The sequence below is a fragment of the Crocodylus porosus genome, unplaced genomic scaffold (assembly GCF_001723895.1).
Source record: "Crocodylus porosus isolate Cpor-Errol unplaced genomic scaffold, CroPor_comp1, whole genome shotgun sequence".
NCBI lineage: Eukaryota > Metazoa > Chordata > Crocodylia > Crocodylidae > Crocodylus > Crocodylus porosus.
Genome location: NW_017728949.1, coordinates 76,540,772 through 76,552,868, shown reverse-complemented (window position 1 = coordinate 76,552,868; position 12,097 = coordinate 76,540,772). Strand labels below are relative to the sequence as shown.

The 12,097-nt window shown below is 44.5% G+C and overlaps 1 protein-coding gene across 1 annotated transcript in view; it reads left to right on the top strand.

The window, feature by feature from the left end:
• ORC4 (origin recognition complex subunit 4) overlaps positions 1-12,097 on the top strand; it is a 64,234-nt gene that overhangs the window by 45,956 nt on the left and 6,181 nt on the right. Inside the window, exons 9-11 of the mRNA XM_019554475.1 lie at positions 365-538; positions 2,414-2,500; positions 6,764-6,872. Of these exons, the coding sequence (XP_019410020.1) occupies positions 365-538; positions 2,414-2,500; positions 6,764-6,872 (370 nt within the window). The remainder of the gene's footprint in view (positions 1-364; positions 539-2,413; positions 2,501-6,763; positions 6,873-12,097) is intronic.

The window sequence follows — 12,097 nt, the reverse complement described above, 5'->3', positions numbered from 1 at the left end:
TGACAGCTACCAACCTACACATGTCTACTAAAGAGACAACTTGTCTAGAACCTTGATAAAGTGGCTGAAACTCCTTGAATATAAACCAAAGCAATTGAAATATTTACATAATCTATGGGGGAAAATGAGTATCCTAGCAACTAATTATTGTGTGATGTGTACTATAGCACATGGATTGCTTGGGGTTAGGCATTTGAAGTATACTGTTGGTTTATTTTAAAAAGGAAACTCTTTGTTATAATCCTGAGAATAATAAATCCCAACTTTAAAGTACTTTCCTTATTTGTGCTTTGTTTGTATCTTGTATTTCTTATAGCTTAGATAAAAAACTGTAATAAATAGAGGTCCTTTTCTTTCTAACAAGGATATTCTGGAGCTCCTGGAAAAGAGAGTGAAGTCAAGGTTCTCCCACCGTCAGATATACATGATGAACTCATTTGATTTTAAACAATACCTTAAAATATTTAAAGAACAATTATCTCTACCTGCAGAATTTCCAGACAAGTCTTTCACTCAGAAATGGAATAAGAATGTTCAGGTAACTTGAAACAAAAGATACAATAATGAGAAGTTTGAAATCATAAGTGTAATACATAAATGTGCAGAGTTGTTGTAGGCTGCATGACTAACTGTGGATTGCATTAACATACACCAACTAGGTATCCATGTAGCTACTGTGCCCAGGGCCCTATTTTGCCTTCCAGCTCTACAAAACCATGTAATTAACCATAATTTTCAACATTTCCTAATAAAGGTCTTTCCTCTTTTATCTGCGTATGAAAGGAATTTGCTGTGAAACATGTGTTAGCTTTGATAGTTTCATAGTTACTGGGGTTGGAACGGACCTAAGCAGACCATTGACTCTGACCCCCTGCCATGGCAGGAAAGAGTACTGGGGTCAAATGACCCCAGCAGGGTGTACATCAAGCCCCTTAAAGACCCCCAGGGTAGGAGCCAGCACCACTTTCTTCTTTTGAAGTGTTAATACAATTAAAACTTTAATAATAACCATCTATCTTCCATATGAAGGGCAGTATCTGGTGAATTGCGTGCCATCTGATATTGCTAAGCAGATTTTTAGATTTGGTTTTTTGATGGAGGAAGGAGGTTCTTACTACTTTTTCTTCATGCTGGTGTAATTTCTAAATGGTTGCATTTCAGTGGTAGAGGAAATTAATCAGTGTGCATTTTTTTTTAACTAAACAGTTTAGGCTTTTTTAGTACACTTTAAATACCTTGTACTTTTTAAAGATATAGCTGGGTTTTGAAAAGCTGGTGTCAGCAGTGCAAGGACACACCAGGCAACAGGGCCAACAACAACTTCTGATTGTGAGCAGCTGCTTCTTAACCAGTTCACTCTGCCCAAGTTACGCTCCAGGAGCTGTGGCAATTAATACTATAGCTGTTCATCCTGGCAACAAATTTCTGGACTTGTGCAGAATCCCATGAGTAAGATCTGGAGCACTGAGCCATGTCATTGGGTCTGCAAGATTGCTGCAGCTCCAGAAACCATGGCAGTTAATGCTGCTACCTGCAGACTCTTCCCGTGCCACTTGCCCCAAACAGGGCAAGATGAGTTGGACACCTTTGGTCAGTAACATCAAAATTGTACCAAGGTGGTATCAGAAGTAGCCACAGCAATTTAAACATTGGTTAAATTTTTATTTTAGGGTTATAGCTGCTACAGACTGGGGCTGAGGGAGGCTGTTTTTGAGATTAACTATAATAGTGACAGGAAAACTGAAATCTGATCTCTGAGCACCAAAGAGGTAGTTGGAGTGTGGAAAATTTAACTGTATAAAGAACCCCAATACTGTGGAAGTACTCTATTCTTAGCTGGAGAGATGATAATCCCTATCTTTTTTTGAAAGACTTACTTACTGGAGCAGAAGACCAAAAATCCTAAGTAATGGGCAATGGAGGGAAGTATCACAAACAGCAAACTTTACTTCCTTAGTGAGTAGTTAAGCTTTACTTTATATAACTGATATCCTTTATTAGGCAATTTTAAGCTATTTTACTAAATAACAAGCTAGATAAATACAGATTTATGTATATTTTTATAAGCTTCTCAGGAAAAAAAAACTACAGTTCTGAGATGGTCTCAAGTGTTTAATCTAAATATGTTCATTTAGTATCTCTGGGTTAGAAGGGAACTAGTTAAGAAATAATGGCCATCGTTTTGTATCCTACTGTGTAGTGTAATGACATACAACCACCTCACTTTTTTCCCCAAATACTACTCACGCAGGTGTATGGAGTGTGACAAGAACCACCCCTTGAAAAACAGGGGGAAAACTCAGTGGCCACTCTTGAATATAAAAATTACCTAACTGAAAAATTCCCAGATGAACAAAAACTTGTGTACTAATCTTACCAGCTAGCTCAAATGTGTCTCAAACTCCATTTTTAGCATCTTTCAGAAGACAAAACAGTGCAAGATGTTTTGCAAAATCACTTTCACCATAGCAAAGACCTGCGATCACTTCACATGCTCTTGGTACGTATTAACATAATCTCTTGGATTTTTATTTCATATTCATACAGTAGCCTGTAAGTGCACTTACATGTTATTGTAACATACATTTAGTGTGTTAAGCTATGCTTGAACTGCTTCTTTTTTAATTGGTAGGTTTTTGATACTACACATCTTTGTTTTGCTCAGTTAGTGTATGTGTCTATAGAAAGAAAAACACTAATTGGAATAAGAAACTAAAATATTTTGAGATGCTACTTTCCACTTGATATTCTGCCTCGATTCTTTGCTTTTTGCATCTTCTTATTGCCGAACACTTAACTGCTTTCCCTATGAACTCCATTATTCTGTCATCTTGTCCAAAAAGATTAATTTCTTGCATAACTCTGCTTCCTCTCAAAGCTTGCAACCAACTGCCCTTTGAGTCCTTCCTCCTTTTCCAGACGACATGTATGTGCTTGGGTTTTATAAATCAGTAAGTAACAGCACAACTTTCCTCTGCTCCTGCTTGCTGCCTCCTATGCCTTTTTTTTCCCCCTTCCTTCGTATGCTGAGATTTAAGGCTTGTCTACACTGAGCTGTTATGGAATAAGTGGATATTCTCATTATGATATGCGAGTGCCTTGTTACCTTTTGCACTTCATATGCAAATGTACACACATTTTCTAGACTATTTATTGATCTTAGAATTTATACCTAGCTTTGATTCTCTGAAATCTTACTCGCATTATCAGGTTTTAAGGAAAGTCAAAGGCTGTCTAGTCCAACTTCTGTATCAGGTGCAAGATGCACTGTTCCTAAATCATCCTAGACTTTCTATACTTGCCTATCCTCCAACTGATGAACACTCTAACGTCTCCCCTGGGGCAACTTGTTCCATTGTCCCACTGTTCTGAAAGTTAGGAAGCACATTTTTCTCCCCCTGAAACTAAATCTAGATCTGTTTTGCTGTAGTTCAAACCTGCTGCTTCATGTTCTGTCATCTTCTGGCAGCCTGTGAAACCGCTGTCACCCCAAATCTTCTTTTCTCCATGCTAGACATACTTTGTTCTTTCAGCATTTTCCTCCTGTGTCTACCATTTCAACCCCCTCATCTTTGCTCTTGTCTGGATCCTTATTCTCTCCAACAATGGCTCTCATCCTTTTTAGGTAGCCTGTTGTTTAGATTCAAGGCACACCTCGGAAAATGCCAGCGTTTAGTTTTCACTCATTTTTTGACTCTGGAAAAATAATAGAGCAATTCTTTTGTTGCAAAGAACTTGGAAATACCAAAATGTTTTTTGACATTATGGATTCCTGATTTAAATCTCTGTGTTGATCTTATGCTTAACTTGTGTGTTATTGTGTGTGTAGGTGTTTGCACATGTAATAGTGCTGATAGTGTGGTACCCTGTAGCACCCCAGAAAGGGTCTGATAGCACCCCAAGATGCTGCAGCATCCCAGTTATGAATCACTGCTCTACAACTGTAAAATGCAGAGCCCAGAAGTAGAACTTTAGGTGAGATCTAATTAGAGCCAAGTAGTGGCACTTTCACCTGATGTCTGCCTTACTATTCCCCTGTGAATGCAGCCCAAAATTCTGTTGTTTTTGTGGAAATTACATCATATCGTTGACTCTTAAATCTGTGATTTACCAAAATCCCCAGGCCCTTCTTAAGCAGGACTATCATCCAGCAGTATTTCACACATTCTCATGAGTGTTAAGAAGCCCTGTTAGTATTTGTTAGCCTGCTCTAATCCTTCTCCCTTGCTAAATTAATGGAATAGGATCACTTCTAATCTTTCACCCCTTGTTCTTCGTTTAGTGAAAGCTCACTTACCACATTTTGATAAATGTGGTCAGATTGTTCTGCCCAAACTCAGATCCAGAAAACTTGAACAAGTATAGTATTGTAACAGAAGCAAAGCTGCTGGTAAATAGGTGTGCAGGACACTTTCTTTAATTGGCTAGAAACTAGGCAGCTAAATCTAACCATCCTACAGTTTGCTAGTAAAGACAGACTCTCTCACAGCCATCTTAGTGGTATAGAGCAGGGGTGGCAAACCTACAGCATGGGTGATGCAAGAAAGCAGGGCAGAGAGATCAGAGTGGTACTTGGAGACAGTGAGGTGCTAATTTTTGGCATGCCTGCCAAAAAGTTTGGCCTCCATTGGTGTAGAGGGTATGTGGTCTTCACTAGCTACAAAGCAGTCACTTCTCAGTGTCTGCATGCATTTGTAAATAAACTTAAATAGCGGAATTGGAGTTTAGCCATTCACTGCCATAATCTTCACTTAAGGCAAGTTGTCCTCTGTAGATGTACTTTTCACTAAATTAAGATGGGGGAGGAGAGTGGCTTACTACAAAAAAAAGTCACTATTTGTAACTGAACGTTGTAGTCCTCTCGCTATTCTACACGTTTTCCGCTGGGTGCTAAGCCTGTCAGTTGTAAAGACTTGCTGGTTTCTCATTCTGATTCCCCCATGGAAGTGTCCTTCAGCTGGCAAGAAAGGAACAAAATCTTGTCTCTTGACCTAGATCAGTGATTTTTCAACCAGGGTGCCAGTGCACATTGGGTGCCTTGAGGTACTTTCAAGAATGTCTTGGGGTGCCACACAATGTTAAATGTGCAAATGTGATTCACAAGGTAAACCCAGAGACTTTGGTTAGGAGCAGTTTTTAATAATGGATTCCTTTTCCACAGTCAAAAAAACACCCACCATGTGACCTGAGTCTAGAGAGGTTCAGAACCATGACCTGAGATCAAGGGTGTCAAAGATGGGCCTGATTCAGCATGCACAACCTTCTCATCTGGCCCACAGTGCTGCCCGTGGGTCTCATTGGACCCACATGCTGCATATGTGTCCTGAACTGGCCCTGCATACCACATGCAGAACTAGTCTGGCAGGGCCAGTCCAAAGCACACTTTATGCAGTGTGCAGGGCTTGTCTGTGGGCTCAAACCATTCTGTGTGGTCTGAGTTTGATACCCCTGCCTTAGACAGCATCCAGTTCCTTTACCTCTTCTTCCTGACACCAAGTATAATTCTTAACAGGTAGCTGGAAAAGAAGAAATGTTATCAGTGAGTAATACTTAGACCATGATGGCCTGGTCACTTAAATTACAGTAAAGCACTCTAAGTTAAATGGATGCCAGAAAAAACAATTAATCCTGCCTGGGTTGGAAATTACCAGTGGTCTCAAACAAGCCAGAAAGCCACAAACAATTTTTTCCCATTTAAGAAGTAACATATAGTTTCTGTTTTGCTGCCTTATGCCCCAAATTATGAGGGTTTAGAAAATTAAATTCTATATCAGTTTTTTAATTTCCTTTTATTGAAGAATAACATTGCCTAAATGGTAAAAAATAATAAAATATGAATATAAATGTTAAGTATTTAATTTGTAGTTTTTGTATAAAACCTCAACTTTTTAAGTCCAGTATATCAGCTGTCATTCAGAATCAAGAGTGATGCCCTAGCATGCCAATCTGGTGTGAAGCTAATACATTTCTATACGCACTACAATTCTCATGGGCTAAAACTTCATTGGAAGTTCATTTTCTGTGATCGGCAACTGAATGGTCTTGCAACTTAATCGGAGCTATTTGATGTTGTGTCCACTGCAAAGTTAATGTTTTCTAACAGTTTCAGCTGGGTTCTCCCTATTAAATATAATTTTATATCTTGCATGACAGTCATGTAGTGTTTGGGAGCTTTGATTACAGTTTGCCTCAGCTGACTTTACATTATGTAAGTTAATTGAAGGAATTGCACCTTTTACATAAAAGACTCCCATTAAAATGTTGCACATAAATAACTTTTAGTAGACTAGTCCCTGGAATGTCAAACTGAAGCTCATTCATTTATTAGGAGTGCTTAAAAGCCAGTTCTCAATTGAAGTTTGATACAGCCTTTCAGAATGCTTTGAATCATTTTCTAAGTCACTAATGTCTGATTGTCATTTTGTTTTTTGAATCTATATTTTGGCCAGGCACTACAGTATGCTGTCTGTTTTCCAGATGTAAGATTTCTCTATAGTCTTGTCAGCAGAACTAATAATTGAAGCTTGGGCTGTTTTATGAGTTGTATTGATAGACTATTTCTCTAGTAGCTAGTAGTTTTTCAGTAAACCTTTTGTACTGTGCAGTTTCTAATACATATGTGCGCAAATGTGCGCACACACACATGCCAGTTTTATTCCTGAATGTCTCTAATGTATTAAGCGCATACGCTTTCAAATATGAATGTCCAAATACAGAATAAATCATCAGTTATATAGCAGAATCCTTTTTCCTTTCTTTTCAGATGTTTTCTTTATGTGGCAGAACTGTCTCTCACCCCCTTATTACTCCATCAGACCTTTTGGAAGCAAGCAAGATGTATGGAATGGATTCAAAAGCTAATATTGTGCATGGTAAAAATTCCACCATCTCTTCATACTGTATGTATATATTTCTAATGAATGTGAGTCCTCTGCAAGTGCCAGACTGATTACTTGTGAGGTTCTTTTCTTTCTCCCAGCACAAGTACAGGTAAAGGAAAAGCATTTTTACTTTGCAGTGTCCTACCACTGTTCTGAACAAAAGGGGGAATATCTGTTTTGTTCCCAAGAACTAGAGTTGCAGAAGAACTTGGATGCCACAATACTGCATATTGCAGCACCTGATAGAATCCACAGCCCTAAGCTAGGCAGTGGCCTCCCCATTCAGTGCAGAGGGACAGTTAGGTGCCAGAACATAATATAGGTAGATAAAATACTATACAAGTAGTTGTGGAAATCAGGACTTCCTCCTTCTTCAGCGAGTGCCTTATACCAGGGGTCACTGACCTTTTATTAAAAGGAGCTACAGCTTTCTATCTAGATATTACTATGGGCCATCAATCCCATTCTACCATCTCTGCTCTGTGTAAAAGGCTGTGTTTGATTCTTACCCCCCCTAATTCAGCCTCCACTGAAAAATGCACTCCCAGAAAGCTTGGCAAATGAGAGTTTGGACTTCCTGATTTGGTGGTGACTGCAAGCAGAGGCTGCAATGGAGGGTGAGGGAACACTGCAGCATGGGGCGGGCAGTTATTTCAGGTGGAGGGCTGCTTAACGAGTTTTAGTGAGCTGTCGAGGGCCACAAGGATAGACCCACCACTTAACAGGTACTCCGCCTCTTGGTTACCATCTTGGGACTGGAAGTCCCAGCCCTCACCCCCTGAACTTTGCCACCAGAAGTACCTCCCCTTGCCCTCAGAAGTAGGGCTGTGCAAAACGGCTGTGTTTTGATTCAGCGTCGGATTTGGCTGTTTCGGAGGACAGCAGTTCATTTCAGTGTTTGAGATCACTGTCCGGTTTCATTTTGGCCAACTCCATTTTGGAGATTCGGCTCCACTGATTCTCCTCCAAATCTGTTTCGAATGGGCTGCAAAGAAAGCTTTGCACAGCCCTACCCAGCCAGGTGGAGCCCCAGCAGAGAGCAGGATGGGGCCATGCGTGGCTCATCTGGGGGAGGGGAAGGACCACTGCCCTCTGTGCAGGTAAGGAGACCCCTGCACAGATCTTGATCCCCGTCACACTGAGTCCTGGGGCAGGGAAGCAGTGTAGAGTGTGGTGAGCAAGCCTGCTGGTCCCTGCCATGCGACACTGCTCCACAGAGAGCAGAGATCTGCACCAGGGGTCTTCTCGCCTCCACTGCCCGCCCCGCATGGAAGTGGAGATGTGGGGCTGTACAGGGCAGGCAGCAGTGGAGAGGAGACCCTGGCGCCAATCTCTGCTCCCTGCAGAAGCCAGGTCACACGGAAGAGATCCCTCAGCCTCCAGTTAGATTCCCCAGCTCTTCCCGGGGGAGGTGGGCCCCCGCATCTGCGCGCCAGGTTTCAGCAGGCTGCCACTGCAGGCTGGGGCCAGTGGCAGCACTGCAGTCTTCCCTGGTGCTCAGCATGGGCTGCGCTGAGCAGCTGCCACTGGCCCCAGCCTGCAGTAGCAACCTGCTGAAACCCCACGCACAGATCAGGGGCCCGTGTCCCCCAGGAAGAGCTGGGGAAGTGATAAGGAAGCTGGGGAATTGAACCAGGAGCTAGATGTCAATGTCAAAGCAGTCCTTCCCCCCTCTTTCCCCTTCCTCTTCTTAGCTTTTGTTTCCCTGCAAGCCCAGCTCCAAAACTGAAATTCTCCAAAACATTTCTGAAATGTTTTGGAGCCTTCCGATTTTTATTTCAGAGCTGTTTCGGAGCCTTCCGTTTTGATTTCAGATTCAGTGTTTTGGACGCTGAAACAGCCCCAAATGACTCCAAAACAAAACGGCTGCTGAAATTTCACTCAGCCCTACTCAGAAGTATTTCTTTTGGATGTAGGTGGTTCGGTTTGTGGGGGAGTGTGGGGATGTGTGTGTGGGGGACTATGAAATACGTGGAGGGGGAGAGGGCTGTGCATGGGGGTATGTGGGTGCATGTGTGTAGCAGAGTGGGGCAGAGTGCATGTGTGGGGGGAGGAGGGTGTGTCTGGGTGTGGTGTTATGTGGGATGTGTGATCGTATGTGGGGGAGGGCATCGTTGTGGGGTTTGCAGGGGAGTCTTTGTTGGTATGATGGGGTATACATGGGGGACCCTTCTTGACCCATAACAGCCTGGAGCCCACGCACTGTGGCTCCTCCCTGACACCGCTAAGAGCATGCAGCCCTAGCCCGCCCCATGCCTGCTCCGGATTCACCCCCCTGTCACAGTGGATAAGCTGGAACCTGGGCACGGTCATGACCCAGCTTGCCCTGTCCCTGCTCCACACCACCCACCTATGGCACATCCTGATGCCCACTTGGCATGCAGTAGGGCTGGGGAGGCTTCGTGGCTGGACTCCCTTTCTAGGCAGCCCAGGTGGTAGCGGTTCCTTCCAAATGCCACTGCCGCTGGCCCCAGACCCACAGTACCGGTAGGGATTTGTGCTGCACGGCTCCAACCCCATGCACCCTGTGCCTGCTCCAGGCTCACCCACCCAGGCTTAAGTGGCAACGTGGGACAGAAACTGTAATCATTTTAGTTGTTTCAAGTAGAGAGGAGATTCAAATCCAGATTTCCTATACCCTGAATGAGAGATTCAACTACTAGGTTGTTGCATTAAAGGGGCCCTCACTACTGTGGCTGCCTTTTCTGGCCAGGTGTTGTACAAAACCTCTCTGTTCTCAAAGCACTCTTACTGGATTTACAGGGGGCACATGCCCTCTCACTAGATGTAGTTTTTTGTCAGCAGGGATCTGGGTTTTCCATTTCCCACGGAAAAAGAGAGAAAACCATGGATTTTCCCTTCTAGAAGAGAAATCCACGGATTTTTCCCTTTTGCAAAGAGCTCTGCAGGCTGGGAGAGTTCCAGCCTACAAGAGCTGTTTGCAAAAGGGGTGGGAAACCCTCAACCCTGCCTGGAGGGGAAGGGTGGGCCACCCAACTCTTGCACTTAGAGACTGCTTCAGGCTCACTCTTCTCGCTGGAGGTAAGTGGGGCTTGGGGGTTTCAGGACAAGGCTGGAAGGGGAAGCTGGATGGAGGCTGAGGGAGTGGGGAGGTTTGCAGTCAGCTGGGCACTCCACCCTGGAGGGGGTTTGCAGCCTCCTCACTCCCGGCCGGAGTGGTTGGCTGGCTGCAAACTGGAGTGCCTGTCCAGCTGCAAACCTCCCTGCTCCCTCAGCCCCCAGCCAGCTTGGGTACTCTCTAGCCAGGCACTCTGGCTAGGAGAGGGTTTGCAGCCTCACTCCTGGCTAGAATGCTTGGCCTGCTGCAAACCCCCACTGCTCCTGGTCAGCTTTAACCCACCCCCTCCAAGCCGGAGTGCTTGGCCAGGGGGTGTCCAAACTGGCTGAGGGAGCAGGGAGGTTTCCAGCTGGTTGGGCACTTCGGCTGGGAAACTGGGATCCGTGCCAATAAGGTACAGGCTTCACTCAGATGCTTTGGTTTATAGCACTAGTAATATCTGAGTGGGTTTTAGGCACTAGGCATCTTATTTTGGGCGCATTTATTTGCTGGAGTTATAGGAGGCAGGGGGTTTGAGTTATCTAAATCTTGAATTTGGAACTAGATCCTAAGGTATTTAGGTCGTCTTTGTTACTAGCAAAGCAATGAAGGGCTGCTTATCTTGATTGATCAATATAGGTGTCGGTTACTTCCATACTAGAATTTTTGTTTGCTTTCTGCACTTGTTGTATGTCAACTATAAAAATTTATGTGGGATTTTAGAGCTAATGAAATATGTCTGAATTTAGAGGACAAGAAACTCAAGTTTTGTAGGTATAAAAATGAAAAATGTACCTTTTTCTGCCAAAGGCTAAGAAGTGAACGGGTTTTTGTTTTCCTCCCTCTGTAATTAATCTTGTTTTGTTTGTTGTAAGTCAGGCTAAGTGGCCTGGGGGCCATTGGCTCCATGCCCTCCCCACTGTTGCATTGTGCACCTGAGTACTGAAGGCAAAGAAAAAAGCGTACTGGCGGTAGAAGCAGGGGGCAGGGACAAAGGAGGAGTACTCCTCCCTGACCTGAGCTTGTAGGGATTTGGTGAGGAAGGCTAAAGCAGCACTGGAGCTTAGATTAGCGTCTGGGATTAAGGATAACAAAAAGTCCTTTTTCAAGTATGTAGGTAGCAAGAAGTAGTCTCGGGGTAACATTGGACCCCTACGGGACAGGGCAGGGCAGTTGGTGATGGACGTGCGAGAGAAGGCAGAAGTCTTCAGCAAGTTCTTTGCCTCTGTGTTCCTGTCTGCTGACAATGGGGTGCTCTTGGGTGATAGCGTAGAGAGGCCTGGGAAGGAGGCGAGTCCCCCAACTGTTAGTTCGGACCTAGTTAAGGACTACCTGGAGGGCTTAGATGTTTCCAAGTCAGCAGGCCCGGATGACCTTCATTCGTGTGTGCTGAGGGTATTGGCTGGTGTCATTGCGGAGCCATTGACACGGCTGTTTGAGGACTCCTGGTGCTCGGGCCAAGTCCCTGAGGACTGGGAAAGGGCCAATGTGGTCCTTATTTTCAAGAAGGGGAGGAAGGAAGAGCCTGGCAACTACAGGCCAGTCAGCCTCACTTCTATCCTGGGGAAGGTCTTTGAAAATATTATCGGGGGCCACGTTTGTGAGAGCCCTGCAGGGGAAGTGATGTTGAGGGGTAACCAACATGGGTTCATGCAAGGCTGATCCTGCCTGACTAACCTTGTCTCTTTTTGTGACCAGCTAACAAAGAGCTTAGATGTGAAGGAGGAAGTCGATGTCATCATCTTGGACTTCCAGAAGGCCTTTGACACAGTGTCCCACCCAATTCTGGTGGGCAAGCTGAGGGACTGCGGCATTGACGAATGCACAGTTACATGGGTGGCAAACTGGCTCCAGGGGCGCACCCAGAGAGTGGTGGTGGACGGGTTGATGTTGACCTGGGAGGCTGTGGGCAGTGGAGTCCCCCAGGGCTCAGTCCTTGGGCTGGTGCTGTTCAACATATTAATTAGTGACCTGGACAAGGGTGTGGAGAGCACCCTGTTCAAGTTTGCTGATGACACCAAACTGTGGGGTAAAGTGAATCCACCGGCAGGCAGGGACCGCATCCAGGCAGACCTGGATAGGTTAGAGAAGTGGGCAGATCTGAACAGGATGCGGTTCAACAAGGACAAGTGCAGAGTGCTGCACCTGGGGAGAGGGA